At 47.1% G+C, this 17,730-nt stretch overlaps 1 protein-coding gene across 1 annotated transcript in view; it reads left to right on the plus strand.

Moving 5' to 3' along the window:
• Positions 1-17,681, plus strand: part of scube3 (signal peptide, CUB domain, EGF-like 3) — a gene marked incomplete at its 5' end in the record, with an annotated part of 96,209 nt that extends 78,528 nt beyond the window's left edge. The window contains 15 exons of the mRNA XM_068337134.1: positions 887-1,009; positions 6,707-6,823; positions 10,815-10,937; positions 11,015-11,131; positions 11,221-11,316; positions 11,423-11,539; positions 13,207-13,368; positions 13,469-13,672; positions 13,758-13,919; positions 14,000-14,167; positions 14,247-14,408; positions 14,487-14,684; positions 14,778-14,930; positions 16,264-16,343; positions 16,494-17,681. Of these exons, the coding sequence (XP_068193235.1) occupies positions 887-1,009; positions 6,707-6,823; positions 10,815-10,937; positions 11,015-11,131; positions 11,221-11,316; positions 11,423-11,539; positions 13,207-13,368; positions 13,469-13,672; positions 13,758-13,919; positions 14,000-14,167; positions 14,247-14,408; positions 14,487-14,684; positions 14,778-14,930; positions 16,264-16,343; positions 16,494-16,646 (2,135 nt within the window). The remainder of the gene's footprint in view (positions 1-886; positions 1,010-6,706; positions 6,824-10,814; positions 10,938-11,014; positions 11,132-11,220; positions 11,317-11,422; positions 11,540-13,206; positions 13,369-13,468; positions 13,673-13,757; positions 13,920-13,999; positions 14,168-14,246; positions 14,409-14,486; positions 14,685-14,777; positions 14,931-16,263; positions 16,344-16,493) is intronic.
• Positions 17,682-17,730: the final 49 nt, after the last annotated feature.

Raw genomic sequence — 17,730 nt, forward strand, 5'->3', positions numbered from 1 at the left:
AATAAAATCAGTTCCAAATTTTAACGGGAACAAAAATGAGAGGAAATTACATGAAGAGACTTGAAAACATGGAAACAAAGGCGGCGCTGACAGCGGGAGTCAACGGCTTTGGAGAGAATGAGGACAACAACGGGAATCTGTCAGCGTTCCCCGGCTCATTTTTACACCAACTACGTGATAAAAGTGGTGTGTGTGTGAGGAAACGAGGGGGACGTGGATCCAGCAGCTTTGGCACAGGAAGACGGAGCTGCTGCAGGCCAGGGCGCTGAGAACCGACACGCAGACGGAGCGAGAAGGGATTATTTTATTACGCTGCTGATGCCTTTATTCCAACCAGATGATGGAGACTCCCCCGAGAGAGAGACGCCTCATTGGAGATGATGATTCCGAATCAATCAGAGGCGCTGCCAGACCGGCCGAGGCAGAGACACATCAGAGGGATGAGCACATGATATATCGATTGAATATTGGCTGCAGAAATGAAGAGCGGAGTAATCACGGAGGAATGAACGGTGATGATGGAGAGAACGCCGAGCCAGGAGGCGGAGCCGTCTGAAGGCCAGACAGGGAAACTTACACTTATTCTAGTTCTACTTTTACGGATCTCCACAGTTCTGCCTCCTTTGTTCTTATATCTCTAGCTCAGATTTAACAGCTTTTTTATGCTGCTATAACAAATATAGTATATTTACAATGAAGGATGACTTCATCTCTTTCAGTGCTGAGAAGCTGAAAAGCATCGACGCGTCCGATCTGCCAAAGAACACACAGAGTTGGAACAAGAATTTCCACTTAAAGTGCTGAAAATATAAAGTATTAACCACCAGAATCACGTGAGCGCAGGTTCCTCTGGTGACCTGAAGCGTCTGCTCCTCTTTGTTCACAGATATCGACGAATGCCGTCTGAACAACGGGGGGTGTGATCACGTCTGTCGGAACACGGTGGGCAGCTTCGAGTGCAGCTGCAAGAAGGGCTACAAGCTGCTGACCAACGAGAGGACGTGTCAGGGTGAGTATGTGGACAGGTCACTCTGGAGTCGCGACCCCAAAACCTGTCGCCAAGCGTTCTGAATGCCTTATTTCACAGGGATAGTAACAACAATAAAAGATTTATTTTGCTCAAACGCAGATGACAAAAAATGGAATTGTACGCATGAAGGAAGCCAACGGCTGGTTGTGTGTGTTGGGTTGTGTGTGTTGGGTTGTGTGTGTTGGGTTGTGTGTGTTGGGTTGTGTGTGTTTGGTTGTGTTCTGTTGCGTTGGGTTGTGTGTGTTGGGTTGTGTGTGTTGGGTTGTGTGTGTTGGGTTGTGTGTGTTGGGTTGTGTGTGTTGGGTTGTGTGTGTTGGGTTGTGTGTGTTGGGTTGTGTGTGTTGGGTTGTGTGTGTTGGGTTGTGTGTGTTTGGTTGTCTGTGTTGGGTTGTGTGTGTTGGGTTGTGTGTGTTGGGTTGTGTGTTGGGTTGTGTGTGTTGGGTTGTGTGTGTTGGGTTGTGTGTGTTGGGTTGTGTTCTGTTGCGTTGGGTTGTGTGTGTTGGGGGGCTGTTTGGCTGCACGGGGGCAGGAACAGTGTGGTCCTTGTTTGCTGCGGTGTGTTTAGTCTGGAGAGACGGGCTGTGATAACGCTCACTTCCTGTTGGATGAGGCGTCGCTCTGCGTCACCCGTTTCCCATCATCCCCCTCCAGTCTGGTGTGTTTCTCACCCACGGCAAAGAGGAGGGGCCTAAACGCTAAAGTGTTAGCTGAATGCTAATCTGTGATTGGAGAAATTCCCGAGCATGATCAAAGGAAAAGAAGCAAAGACTGAATACTGACTGAATGCATTTCCCATAATGCATCTCTTTAGTGTCTTTATTTCTTTATTGATTCATGAATTTACCAACAAGGAATGGCAAAGCATTGAAGTTGAATTAAAAGAAAAAGACACTGTAACTTTCTATTTTCCTCTTCCTCTCCTTTGGGCTTTTCCCTTCAGGGTCTCCACAGCCAATCAGTGTCCTCCATCTAACCCTGTCTTCTCATCCTCTCCTCTCACACCAACTACCTTCATGTCCTCTTTCACTACATCCATAAACCTCCTCTTTGGTCTTCCTCTAGGCCTCCTGCCTGGCAGTTCAGAACTCAGCATCCTTCTACCAATATATTCACTATCTCTCCTCTGGACATGTCCAAACCATCTCAGTCTGGCCTCTCTGACTTTATCTCCAGAACCTCTAACATGTGCTGTCCCTCTGATGTACTCATTCCTGATCCTATCCATCCTGGTCACTCCCAGAGAGAACCTCAGCATCTTCATCTCTGCTACCTCCAGCTCTGTCTCCTGTCTTTTCCTCAGTGACACTGTCTCTAGACCAAACAACATCGCTGGTCTCACCACAGTTTTGTACACCTTTCCTTTCATTTTAGCTGAAACTCTTCTATCACACATCACACCTGACACTTTCCTTCAGCTTTATTCCTCTGTAGTTGCCACAACTCTGCACAACTCCCTTGTTCTTAAAAATGGGCACCAGCACACTTCTCCTCCATTCCTCAGGCATCTTCTCACTATCTAAGGTCCTGTTGAACAACCCAGTCAGAAACTCTACTGCCACCTCTCCTAGACACTTCCAAACCTCTACAGGTATATCATCAGGACCGACTGCCTTTCCACTCTTCATCCTCTTCAATGCCCTCCTCACTTCATCCTGACTAATCTTTGCTACATCCTGGTCCACAACAGTCACCTCTTCTAGTCTTTGTTCTCTCTCATTTTCCACGTTCATCAACTCTTCAAAGTACTCTTTCCATCTTCCCATCACACTACTGGCACCTGTCAATAGACTTCCATCCCTATCCTTAATCACCCTGACCTGCTGCACGTCCTTCCCATCTCTGTCTCTCTGTCTTGCCAACCGGTATAGATCAGTCTCTCCCTCCTTTCTGTCCAACCTAGCATACAAGTCATCATAAGCTTCTTGTTTGGCCTTTGCTACCTCTACCTTCACCTTACGCTGCATCTCCCTGTACTCCTGTCTACTCTCCTCAGTCCTCTCCATGTCCCACTTCCTCTTAGCTAACCTCTTTCTCTGTATACACTCCTGTACCTCCTCATTCCACCACCAAGTCTCCTTATCTACTTTCCTTCCAGATGACACACCAAGTACTCTCCTACCTGTCTCCCTGATCACATTAGCTGTAGTTGTCCAGTCATCTGGAAGCACCTCCTGACCACCCAGAGCCTGTCTTAACTCCTTCCTAAAAGTCATGCAACACTCTTCCTTTTTCAGCTTCCACCATTTTGTCTTCTCCTCTGTCTTTGTCCTCTTCATCTTCCTCACCACCAGATTCATCCTACACACCACCATCCTATGCTGTTTGGCTACACTCTCACCTACCACTACATTGCAGTCACTGATCTCCTTCAGGTTACACTGTCTACACCAGATGTAGTCTACCTGTGTACTCCTACCTCCACTCTTATAGGTCACTCTATGTTCCTGCCTCTTCTGGAAGAAAGTATTCACTACAGCCATTTCCATCCTTTTTGCAAAGTCAACTACCATCTGTCCTTCTGCGTTCCTCTCCTGGATACCAAACCTGCCCATCACCTCCTCATCACCTCTGTTTCCTGCACCAACATGTCCATTGAAGTCTGCTCCAATGACAACTCTCTCACTTCTAGGTCTGCTCTGCATCATTTCGTCAAAGTCCGACCAGAATTTCTCCTTCTCCTCCAGCTCACATCCTACCTGTGGAGCATACCCACTAACAACATTGAACATCACACCTTCTATTTCTAGCTTCAGACTCATCACTCTATCCGACACTCTTTTTACCTCCAGGACATTCCTAACAAACTCCTCCTTCAAGATAACTCCTACTCCATTTCTCTTCCCATCTACACCATGATAGAACAACTTGAACCCTGCTCCTAAACTTCTAGCCTTGCTACCTTTCCACCTGGTCTCCTGGACACACAGTATGTCTACCTTCCTCCTCTGCATCATGTCAACCAACTCTCTACCTTTTCCTGTCATAGTTCCAACATTAAACCTCCCTACTCTCAGTCCTATTCTCTTGGTGTTCCTCTTCTCTTTCTTCGTGCGAACGCACTTTCCTCCTCTCCTTCTTCGACCAACAGTAGTCCAATTTCCACAGGCGCCCTGTAGGTCAACAGCGCTGATGGCGGTCGTTGTTAACCCGGGCCTCGACCGATCCAATATGGAAGTCATAGGTTTGATTCGCATGTTTGATTTGGCAAAAGTTTAATGCCGGATGCCCTTCCTGATGCAACCCTCTGTATTTATCTGGGCTTGGGACCGGCACAATAAGACACTGGCTTGTGTCCTCTACATTAAACATTAAACACTGTAACTTTCTATATAAATCTTTAAAGCGTTAAACCTCAACTTACGTTGTTTGGCGTTACGTCGTTCTCGCTTAAACGTCAATTTAAAAAAAATATTTACAGACGTTTACATCATTTTACTCCATTTTATGTCTGTCCACCAGAAATACTGGAATCATTAAATCACTAGTAAGTCGTTAAAAACAAATAATATCATGTTACTGTACAATAGATCAGAATAAAACATGTATCATATTATTATCCTGTAGCAACCCCCGTGACCCACGACCAGGAAGATGCAGCTGACGGAGACGCTTTTTCGGCACTATTTTAAAAAATAAATTTAATTGTCAGTTTAAATTATTATTATTATTATTATTATGTCGTTTCTCATGGAACTAGTTAACGATGTAAGCTGAGGTTTACCTGTAGCTACTGAATTATGTATTGAATTGAATTCGATATCGAATTTAATTTTCTCAGCCCCTGGGGGGTTCTGCCGGGGGTGTTGGGTGACTCCTGAACAGACACGTCTCCACCTCCCGCTGAGGTGTGTGAGCTGAACTTTATCTCGGTTTAAACAGTCACGGTGTTTCCCTGCTGCCGGTGAAGCGCGGCCCGTCAGTCAGGATGGGGCATGTCTGTCGAGCCCCCGCCAGCATTCCTGCAGCCTCGACACCCTCCCAGAGCGCCGTCTCATCCTGATGCATACCAGAGCGATCAGGGAAGCCTTCGTCAGAGAGAACGTCTCTGATTGGCTCCTGATCCCATCCTCAGGTGATGGGGGTCTCACGTTCTCCCCCCATGATGCTCAGGCTGCGCCCCTTCACCCCCCCCCCCCCGTTCCATAAAGGCGCCTGGAGGCGGCGGCGCGGCGTGTTTGGAGGGTGATCTCAGTGGCCACGCCTCATTCCACGACGGCTCCAGACGCCGTCGAACACGCCGCTCGTGGCTTATGGCTGGCAGGGGTCAGCAGGGGTCAGCAGGGGTCAGCAGGGGTCAGCAGACTGCAGCCAATCAGCAAACGCTGATGAAGTGATGTTTTCATCTCGACCTGTAAAACCCGTCAGCAGCTGTGAGGCTTTTAATCAGCGCGTTTTCGTTTCCTTCAACATTTTCCGTTTCCTTCCTGCCAGACTTTGAGGTGGATCTCGTGAGAAGGCTTCGGCCCAGGGTGAACGGGTGAACGCTTTGCACGGGCAGCGTGAAGCTGTGTGGGAAAACGCAGACATTTATCAATCAGTCCCTGATTCTTCAAGGTAACCCGTGATTTGACTGTAATTGCGCCGAAATTCCTGCCGTGTGTTTGAGGCTCGGAGCCACTTGACAGAACGCCCGGCGCTCCTTCGGGGAACCTTAGCAGCCGGCGAGACGTTCAAGCACACCTCCGTCGTCTTCCTGCGCCGCCTGGGCTCGACGCACACGATCGCTGACATTAAAGGAAACCTTGAATGAAGCCGAACGTCATCCGTCTCCTGTAGGAATCCTGATTGTCTCTGAACCGGTGACTTATCAATCAGGATGCGTGCTTCAGAGAGGGGAGGGGCTCACACGAAGGTGTGCAGGTGTGACGAGGTCAGAAAGTTTCATTTAAATACAAAGACGATTGATTTCCACAACGATTTTAAGGCGGCGCGACCTCCGGGGTACAATGAGGAGTCTGATAATGGTGCTGCTAAGAGGATTGGACCGCTGGGGGGGCAGTTAGGAGGACAAAAGTGGAGGATGATTGGCAGATTCAATGCAGGGAGCAGAAATGGTACTTCAGCTTCTATTATAGGTGAAGAGCAGACATTCTTAGGGCTCCTGCTGCGGCCCCTGGTTATTTCAAAACTACTTTCAAAATTCTATTTGGGTGCATTGAAACGGAAAACGGCGTTCTCCAGGAGGTCAGCTGTCATTCCAGAGACATCCTTCTTCCATCAGTCCCTTCTTGACAACGTACGACTGGACTCGTCTCGATTTGAGGCTGAACGGCTGAAGCACAAAAGATAAAAGCAGGAAACTGCAGCGTGATGGAGAGGGACAAAGTGTCTGAGCATTGGTTGAACTGACGTTCTAACAGCGTGTTTCTGTCTACAGACGCTCTAACTGTGTTTCTGTCTACAGACGCTCTAACTGTGTTTCTGTCTACAGACGCTCTAACTGTGTTTCTGTCTACAGACGCTCTAACTGTGTTTCTGTCTACAGACGCTCTAACTGTGTTTCTGTCTACAGACGCTCTAACTGTGTTTCTGTCTACAGACGATCTAACTGTGTTTCTGTCTACAGACGCTCTAACTGTGTTTCTGTCTACAGACGCTCTAACTGTGTTTCTGTCTACAGACGCTCTAACTGTGTTTCTGTCTACAGACGCTCTAACTGTGTTTCTTTCTCTGCAGACATTGACGAGTGCTCCTTCGACCGCACCTGCGATCACTTTTGTGTGAACTCTGCCGGCAGCTTCCAGTGTCTCTGTCACAAAGGCTACGTCCTGTATGGCCTGGCCCACTGTGGAGGTGAGTCTCACGTCGCCCTGGTAACCCTTAGTCGGTTCTGGGATGTTCCACAGAACCACCTATAGTAGATGCGATCGATCCCTTTATGGTGCTTGTTCTGCCATCATCAGGTCAGTCTTGACCTAACATTCAACCAAAAACCACTGCGGTGATCATTGTTAGCATCGTACCTGCAAACTAACGGCCTCTAAGACACATATGAACGGTTACTGTGGCGACAGCTGACTTATTAACACTATTGTACTCAGTCTTTGTGACCGTGTTGGATATGGATGTTAGCATGTTGCGTAAACCTGGATGTAACTGCAGCATAAATGCCAAAGCGGTGGAATCGTTCTGCTTGCAGCCACATCGGCAGGAACGACCGAACACAACTGATGCATTACGTGTCTCAAACCAGGTTTAAGTCTCTGAAAGCTGGTTTTTTATTCTTTTTTCATGAAATGAGCTGAAACAGGTTGCTGCCTGGAGGCAGAAAATCAATCAAAGACCTTCGTCTGCACTTTACACGGCGGCCAGGTGCAGCGTGTTTGTGCTGTAGTTAATGGTCTAACATGAAAAGTCACGGTGACGGGCTTTGGAGGTGAAGTCTGACCATCAAACGGTCGCCGGTTCCTCCTGCTGTAAGCTGGTGTGAACAGATAGAACCAGCGTTTAGCGTTTGGGGGGGGCATCAGACTGGCCTCCAGCACACATGGGGGCATTGCAGCGACGCTTTGATGGAGCGGTTAGGGTCCGCTGCCGAACCCCTGCCTCAATCCATCAGAGAGAATAAATACAGTAGAATCAGAGTAGAACCTGGAGATACGAGTTGAATCCGTTCTGTGACTGAACTCGTAAATCAAACAACATTTAACTGTTTAAAATAACTAAAATCCATTCAATTCATTCCAGTATTCTAAAAAATCCCTAAACCCCATAAATTCTGAAAAAAATGACATATTTTCATCAACCAATAGACACACAGACTTTACCGTGTATAATTAATTATATATAAGTTACGTAAAGAATAATAGAGAATAAAAAGAAACACATAAGTCATGAAAACACACGAGTTACGTCTTTACTCCACCAACGGGAACAACATCTGGTCTCACCGATGTCGTATTCATCCGCCAACACGTGGTAAAGCACGAGATCCGGTCTCACTGATGTCGTATCCATCCGCCAACATGCGGTAAAGAACGAGATCCGGTCTCACTGATGTCGTATCCATCCGCCAACATGCGGTAAAGAACGAGATCCGGTCTCACTGATGTCGTATCCATCCGCCAACACGCGGTAAAGAACGAGATGCTGTCTCACTGATGTCGTATCCATCCGCCAACACGCGGTAAAGAACGAGATGCTGTCTCACTGATGTCGTATCCATCCGCCAACACGCGGTAAAGAACGAGATGCTGTCTCACTGATGTCGTATCCATCCGCCAACACGCGGTAAAGAACGAGATGCTGTCTCACTGATGTCGTATCCATCCGCCAACACGCGGTAAAGAACGAGATGCGGTCTCACTGATGTCGTATCCATCCGCCAACATGCGGTAAAGAACGAGATGCGGTCTCACTGATGTCGTATTCATCCGCCAACACCCGGTAAAGAACGAGGGCGCCGGTGATGAATGAGTTCCCGTCAGAGCTGCTTGATAACCCCGTAGGTTTGCGATGCCCCCCGTTACTCCCTCTCACTCCCCCCCATCAGCGAGGTTTTGTGATTTCCTGTGTGGTTCATCGAGCTGATCGTTGCTGCCAAACACTCCAGGAAGCTGCGCTCAGGCTTTAACAACACAGTCACCCGAAACAAACCCGACGAGGGCAGCAACCCCCCCGTCAGGCGCTGAACCGCTGCCCGTCAGCCCCCCCCCAGTGAGCGTACGCCCAGACATTCTGCTCTCAGCTCGGACCGATCGGATCAATTTAGGTCATGTGATAAAAAAGTAATATAAATATATCTGAATGACCTGGCATCAGTTCCTGTTCCTGATGATAGATGTGTGTTTGCATACATCTAAGAGAGTTTAACCACACACACACACACACACACACACACACACACACACACACACACACACACACACACACACACACACACACACACACACACACACACACACACACACACATTTAAGGTGGTCTTTAAACTGTCCGGGAGAATTCTTCTAACAGCACAGAGCTGCATTAAATGTGGTTTGGACTAGAAGTTGATGATGTCTGTAAATAAGCAACACAACAGTGATTAAAATCTAACATAAAATTTCCATAAACTCCCCAACCCATCTGACATTCCTCTCTTTACACAAAGCCATTGTTGTTCTGTCCCCTTTTTTTTTTGTGTCTATCTTTATCTCAAGCTGGGGACGAACAAAGGAGTCAAAACACGAGTTTCTGGCAGACGAGCGCCGCTCCATCAGATATTCATTAGAGTTCTGAGTGCTTTAAATTGAGTGCTTTGATGCGGAGGATAAACAGCACATCTCTCACGACGTTCCAGACGGCTCTGGTTACACATCAGCAGCGCCGCGCTGATGAAGTCATCATCGTCTTCAGGGAACGCAGACGTTTTTTATTCAGGGCGAACAATTGAATGAGACAAAAAAATATCAGCGGGCCGGATCATCCGTCACCGCCGTCACCCGCTCGTCTTCCCCCGGCGTCTCGTCTGCCCCCTCGGCTCTGATCGGTGAGCTTGTTTCGGTTCTGCCTGGCAGAAGGCCGGCATGTGGATCCCCGATGCTTGAGAGTGTGTGTGTCAAACTCAAGGCCCGGGGGCCAAATGTGGCCCTCCACATCATTGAATGTGGCCCGTGAGAGCAGAAAAGGTCAGAGTCTAAAAATACATAGGTCAAAAGTGTGCTTTGACCAAAACTACATTTCCCACAATGCAGTAGTTCAGCCCATTTTAGCTCTTGACTAAACGTTGTGAACAAAGTTAACGTCCTAACTTGTGTCTGATGTTATTTTTCTTTATTGATTGATAGTTTGATCCTTGATTGATGGAGTTCTGTGGGTTTAATAACCTGACAAATGAAAAGGATTTATGTTAGAACAGAGAAACAAACGGGGCGGCAGTGGCTCAGCGGTAGAGCAGAGGTCTTGAAGACAGATCGCCCAGCCATCAGTGGATCGATTCCCGCTCCCGCCAGAACATCTCCTGAGTGTGAGCTGACGGTGGGAGGCGTCAGCTCACCTCCCAGCCACTGCTGAGGCGCCCTTGAGCAAGGCGCCGTCCCCCTTACAAGCTGCTCTATTGGGGCGCACTCCAGGAAGCTGCTGCCCGTCACTCTGCCTCCCGATGTACAGCTTGATGTTGTGTTTGTATACTAACTGCATGATTACAGGCCCCTTTGTGTGCTGTGGTTGTTTCAGGGGCCTGTACATAAACAGTGTGTGTGAAAAACTAACACAAAAATGTAACAAATGTACACCTGAGTGACAAATGTAATTTCCCCTAGGGGATCAATAAAGTGTATCTTCTTCTTCTTCTTCTTCTTCAAACAAACATGTTTTTTCTGTCTAACTGTAATGTTTGGAACTAGAATCAGTCAGAAATTCAGTTATTTAACATTAAGGAGTAGTTACATTTAGTTACATTACACTGAGTTACATTTAGTTACATTTATTAGTTACATTAAGGAGTAGTTACATTTAGTTACATTACACTGAGTTACATTTAGTTACATTTATTAGTTACATTAAGGAGTAGTTACATTTAGTTACATTACACTGAGTTACATTTAGTTACATTTATTAGTTACATTAAGGAGTAGTTACATTTAGTTACATTACACTGAGTTACATTTAGTTACATTTATTAGTTACATTAAGGAGTAGTTACATTTAGTTACATTAATTAGTTACATGTGACCCTTTGAGGACACGTGACTCCACATCTTCTCTGCTGAGGACACATTATTTCTGTTTTTCTGGGTGTAAATCTCTGATGTTTGTGTATTTTGGGGCGTGTTGTTTCACGTTCTCACGTCTTTGTTCACAGACATCGATGAATGCAGCATCAATCGGGGGGGCTGTAAATACGGCTGCATCAACAACTTAGGTAGTTATGAGTGTACCTGCCCACCGGGGTACAAGCTGCACTGGAACAGGAAGGACTGTGTTGGTATGTAGCAGCACTGCCCCCTGGTGGTCACCCCCCGGACATGCACACCTGTGACGTTGGTTCGATTCCCCCCACAGAGCTGGTGAGGTGCCCCCAAGGACTGGTGGCGCCGAAGGCAACGCTCACCTGTAGCAAGACGGGCAAGAAGGAGAGCTGCTCTCTGACCTGCGCGTCTAGGGCTCACTATCTGGCAGGTAGGACCCCCCAACCCTAATCCTAACCCCCCCAGGGAAAGCTTAAACAGCAAAGGCTCTTTATAATTCAGGATCCTGTGTTATTTCAGAGTCTGATAACAGCTACTCGGTGAGCTGCGGCATCCCCCTCCTCAGAGGGAAGGCCCCCCCCAGGCTCAACTCCAGCAACAGCCAGAGCTGCATAGGTTCGCTGCCCCCCCCACATTCCGTCTGTAGAATCCCGTCTGTCGGTCCGTGTGTCGGTGTGAACACGGTGTGGCCCCCACCCACTGTGTGTGTGTGTGTGTGTAGAGACTCTGGCCCCCCCAGTGAAGCAGACGGCCTCCTTCAAGATCAAAAACGCCAAATGTCACCTGCATCCGAAGCTGACGGGCCGGACGGAGGAGCGGGGGCGGACCCTCGGACCAGGTCTGGTTCAGCCATTCAAAACCACTTCCTGTTTGGACAGGAAACAGTTCAGTGTTTGTAGGGTTAAAAACTCTACAGGGGGGCAAAAACACAGATTATTTAATTCATATTTAATGTTTTGGATCACATGAGTCAAACTCAAGGCCCGGGGGCCAAATGTGGCCCTCCACATCATTTAATGTGACCCGCGAGAGCAGAAAAGGTCAGAGTGTCTAAAAATACACAGGTCAAAAGTGTTCTTTCGCCGATTACATTACACTGAGTTACATTTAGTTACATTTATTAGTTACATTAAGGAGTAGTTACATTTAGTTACATTACACTGAGTTACATTTAGTTACATTTATTAGTTACATTAAGGAGTAGTTACATTTAGTTACATTACACTGAGTTACATTTAGTTACATGTATTAGTTACATTAAGGAGTAGTTACATTTAGTTACATTACACTGAGTTACATTTAGTTACATGTATTAGTTACATTAAGGAGTAGTTACATTTAGTTACATTACACTGAGTTACATTTAGTTACATTTATTAGTTACATTAAGGAGTAGTTACATTTAGTTACATTTCACTGAGTTACATTTAGTTACATTTATTAGTTACATTAAGGAGTAGTTACATTTAGTTACATTACACTGAGTTACATTTAGTTACATGTATTAGTTACATTAAGGAGTAGTTACATTTAGTTACATTACACTGAGTTACATTTAGTTACATTTATTAGTTACATTAAGGAGTAGTTACATTTAGTTACATTACACCGAGTTACATTTAGTTACATTTATTAGTTACATTAAGGAGTAGTTACATTTAGTTACGTTACACCGAGTTACATTTAGTTACATTTATTAGTTACATTAAGGAGTAGTTACATTTAGTTACATTACACCGAGTTACATTTAGTTACATTTATTAGTTACATTAAGGAGCAGTTACATTTAGTTACATTACACTGAGTTACATTTAGTTACATTTATTAGTTACATTAAGGAGTAGTTACATTTAGTTACGTTACACTGAGTTACATTTAGTTACATGTATTAGTTACATTAAGGAGTAGTTACATTTAGTTACATTACACTGAGTTACATTTAGTTACATTTATTAGTTACATTAAGGAGTAGTTACATTTAGTTACATTACACTGAGTTACATTTAGTTACATGTATTAGTTACATTAAGGAGTAGTTACATTTAGTTACATTACACTGAGTTACATTTAGTTACATTTATTAGTTACATTAAGGAGTAGTTACATTTAGTTACATTACACTGAGTTACATTTAGTTACATGTATTAGTTACATTAAGGAGTAGTTACATTTAGTTACATTACACTGAGTTACATTTAGTTACATTTATTAGTTACATTAAGGAGTAGTTACATTTAGTTACGTTACACCGAGTTACATTTAGTTACATTTATTAGTTACATTAAGGAGTAGTTACATTTAGTTACGTTACACTGAGTTACATTTAGTTACATTTATTAGTTACATTAAGGAGTAGTTACATTTAGTTACATTACACTGAGTTACATTTAGTTACATTTATTAGTTACATCTGGCTCTTTGATGGTGGTGTGGCCCTCGGTGCTCCTTTTGTGGTTAAGCTCACGGGCTGTGATGTCATGTGATGTCATGTGATGTCATCGACAGGAGGCGGGCAGCCGTGCAGTAACTGTCTGGTGACGTTTGTCAACCTGAAATGTGACTCGTCTAAGAAGGCCAAAGGGCGTCGTGCTCGCAACCCGTCCAACAAGGAGGTGACGCGCATCACGCTGGAGCTGGAGGCGGAGGTGAAGCCTGGAGACACCACAGGTGTGATGATGTCATCGTGAGTCAGCTGATGTGGGCGTGGCTGAAGCGGGGGTCTAAACACGTGGTTCCAACCCGTTGTGTTTTATCTGCCCCCCCTCAGGGAGCTGTAACCTCAGCTGCCTCCGGCAGCGGATGGAGCGGCAGGTGAAGACCTACATCAAGGCCCTGAAGAAGTCCATCAACCAGGAGCGCTTCCTGATCCGGGTGGCGGGGCTGGAGTACGAGGTGGCCCAGAAGCTGCCCCAGGCGGCCCCCGTCCAGGAGAACTGCGGGCCGGGCTGGGAGCGGGACAGCGGGCGATGTGGTAAGGCTGGGCGGGGTCACGCCAGGTCACCCCCCCCCTGGGGGGGCGTGGCCTCTGACTGCAGCCGTTGTGGGTCTCCTCTCAGTCAGATGCCTGCCGGGGTCGTACTACCACGGGGAGCAGGAGCGCTGCGTTAACTGCCCCCCCGGCACCTTCCAGGAGAAGGAGGGGCAGCTGGCCTGCGACCTCTGCCCCGGCAGCGAAGGCCACGGGCCCATCGGGGCGAGGAACATCTCGTCCTGCGCAGGTGGGTACCCCCCCCCCAGTCCCCCCTCCAATCCGATCTGCTGAGTCGTCTTTAACCCTTGGTGTTCTGAATTGCCCCAGGCCAGTGTCCCACCGGGTTCTTCTCCAACGACGGCTTCAAGCCCTGCCAGCCGTGCCCCCAGGGCGCCTACCAGCCCGACCTGGGCCGGACGCTCTGCTTCCCCTGTGGGGGGGGGCTGAGCACCAAACGGGAGGGTGCCAGCTCCTTTCACGACTGCGAGGTCAAAGGTCAGCTTCTGTTGGTCTATAAGCCCAGATGATGTGAGCACTGTCCCGGCGTAACGTCTGCCCCCTCCTCCCCCTGCAGTCCAGTGCTCCCCGGGTCACTACTACAACACCACGGTGCACCGGTGCATCCGCTGCCCCCTGGGGACCTACCAGACGGAGTTCAGGCAGAACTACTGCATCTCCTGCCCCGGGAACACCACCACCGACTTCGACGGGGCAACCAGCGTCTCGCAGTGCAAAAGTGAGGCGATTGCTTAGCGTCCGGATCCCCCCCCACCCCCCCGCTGGAAACCGACCTGTTGTGTTTGTGTGCGTCTAGACAGGCAATGCGGTGGTGAGATGGGGGAGTTCATGGGTTACATTGAGTCACCCAACTACCCTGGGAATTACCCCGCTAACGTGGAGTGCATCTGGAACATCAACCCGCCCAGCAAACGCAAGATCCTCATCGTGGTGCCGGAGATCTTCCTGCCCTCGGAGGACGAGTGCGGGGACGTTCTGGTCATGAGGAAGAACTGTAGGTGGCGCTCTGTGGCTCAGGGGGGGCAGGTTTTACCAGCGGCGCCAGGCAGCTGGTTGGTTACCGATGTGGTTTCTGTGCACCTGACAGGGTCGGCCACGTCCATCACCACCTACGAGACGTGTCAGACGTACGAGCGGCCGATCGCCTTCACCGCCCGCTCCAGGCGCCTCTGGATCAACTTCAAGTCCAACGAGGCCAACAGCGCCCGCGGCTTCCAGATCCCCTACGTCACGTATGACGGTACGCAGTTCAATTTAAAATGTAAGGTGAAGGCTGGGTGAAGACCCCTGGAGGTGTCAGTGCCCAGTGGAGCCCTCTGCTGGCCAGATCGGGTCTGTTCGTTTAGCTGGACTTCACAGATTTACAGGAGAAAGGAGAGATCGCTGCCAATAATTCAGATCAATTATATCTATAATATCTGAATAAATTATGACATAAAACATTTTTTAAAATGTATTTTAATACAAATGAACTGTAAAAAAGGAACAATTTAATCTTAAAATTCAATAAAACAGACAGAAATTACAGTGATGAAATATTCATTCATTCATTTTCTTAACCGCTTCATCCACGGTGAACGTGTGGAGCAATAAGGTTAAAGTGTAAAAATATAAATGATAAAAGTATAACAAATATGTTAAGATATGATGATGTCTTATAAAGATGTCTTAGGGCTTCACTTTAAAAGATGGGGGGTCAAACTTATTTCCACTGGGGGCCACATCAGTATAATGGCTGTCCTCAAAGGGCCAGATGTAACTAAATGTAACTAAAACTAAATGTAACTCAATGTAATGTAACTAAATGTAACTACAGCGGTACCTCTACTTAGATTAATTGGTTCCGGAAGAAATTACGTAAGTAGAAAATTACGTAAGTAGAGACGTGTTTTCCATGTAAATGCCCTAATCCGTTCCAAGCCCACAAAAATTCAGACATAAATGTTTAATAAAGCATAAAAAATGCATCAAATACTGTGTTTTTGCGTTACGTAAGTCGAAATTTCTTTCGTAAGTAGAGGTAATATTTTCCTGCTGAGAAATTTTGTAAGTAGAGGTATCGCTGTACTCCTTACTGTAACTAAGGTCCCCATACTGATATTAAACCACCTTCTATCTGTATTTCCTTTAAAACACTCTGATAGACTTTTAAAACATTTTTGTGTCTCACGGAGGTCCGAGACTCAAGGAACATAGAACGCTTCAGGATGCCGTCAGCCAATAGAATGCGCGTATGGTATCAAATGACTACCTACCAAAAATCTGCGATGAGGTGAAGCCGCGAGTGTTGATGCGCGAATGCACGAGGGCGCACTGCTCTTTGAAAGATGGATTTTAAACTTTGGTGACAGCGCCCTCTGGTGGACAGACTAACTACAACACCTCCTTTCTGCCCAAGGAAACCTGCATTAAGTGGGTTTGTTGGTTTAACGACTACTTGAAAGGATGTGTGGCTGTCTGTGATTGGATGAACTGAACCTGGGATTTCCTAAGGTGGCGTGTAACGCGTCCCATGATCACACGGTTTGTTCTGAGCCTGTAGAGACGGGTTCCGGTGTCTTCTCTCCCTCCAGAGGACTATGAGCAGCTGGTGGAGGACATCGTTCGAGATGGACGACTCTACGCGTCAGAAAACCACCAAGAAATCCTCAAGGTGAGCAGATCCAGTAACAACGTTCACACAGATTAGCCCAACGTGAGTCAGACGGTGAATAGATCCTGAAGGATGTCGTCATGGCGACAGATTCCTCCTCCACATTGTGTAACTGTAACCACTGAACGTGTTCTTGTTTGTCTCCTGCAGGATAAGAAGCTGATCAAGACTCTGTTCGACGTTCTGGCGCACCCCAACAACTACTTCAAGTACACCACCCGAGAGTCCAACGAGATGCTGCCGCGCTCCTTCATCCGCCTCATCAGCAGCAAAGTCTCCGCCTTCCTGCGACCTTACAAGTAAACGAGGTCACCAGCCGAACCCGAGTCCTCACCCCCCCCCCCAACACCCCCCTCCCCCACCACCCGACCACATCCCACGATTCTCAACACACCAGTACGTTTAACTTCTTATTTCCTCCAGGCTTCGACAGTAAACTCTATGCAGACCTGAGAGACACCGAACAGCGTTGTGTTCCAGGGTTTAGTCAGGTTCCATTGCGCTACGGTCTGCAGTCCCAGCTCCAGCGTTTCGTGGGGGTGTAGAGTTTGTGAGTGGGTTTGGTTTCACTTGTGTTGTGCAATGAAACCCAGAAACAACAGAAACTCCCATTTGGACACGGGAGCAGCGAGTCTGGAGCGAAGCTGAGCTCCAGATTAACGATAATGAGCCGTCTGCCTTCCAGCTCCACTCCTGTAACCACCGTGTGTGTGTGTGTGTGTGTGTGTGTGTGTGTGTGTGTGTGTGTGTGTGCTGTCCTCCGGGAGGAGTGGCTGCGTTCCCCCGTCGTTCAAAGCCTTACTCCGTTTGAGCTCTTAGAGCTCCCCAACGGTTTACTGTTAAAACAGTTCGTCCACGTTTCGTTCCGTCTGTCTGGATCCGCACCGACGTTCTCCAACTAAAGATAATTCTCTCGCCTTTTGTTTTGTCTTGTTTTCTTAAGCCAATATAACAGCCAATAGAAATAAAAAAAAAGAGATAATTTATCATTTCAGGAACACAGTGAACATTTTGGGAGATCATTTGCGAGCTGCAGAAATGAGATCATGTGATGTCTGGTGGAACAGAGAGACATGTCTGAATGGACTTTATGTTTGCTGCTTCTTTTTAAAAAAAGGTCACTTTAATTCTCAGTTTCATGTCTTTCTCGTGTACGCTACACTAATATTCTATCGGTTTAAAGCAAAAAGGAAACTCCACATCTGAAACGGTCCACCTCAGAGTCGATGGCGTCACGTCGCCTGACTGGACCGCCTGTAGTGTTTTTATTTCAATCTTGTAAATAATGAAAATAATAGACGAGGGTTGACTTTTTGATCCTAATTTCATTACGCAGGAACCCCCCCCTCACTCCCCCTCCAATCCAAAGACTCCCATCACCCCCCCC

The sequence above is a fragment of the Antennarius striatus genome, chromosome 2, assembly GCF_040054535.1.
Source record: "Antennarius striatus isolate MH-2024 chromosome 2, ASM4005453v1, whole genome shotgun sequence".
NCBI lineage: Eukaryota > Metazoa > Chordata > Actinopteri > Lophiiformes > Antennariidae > Antennarius > Antennarius striatus.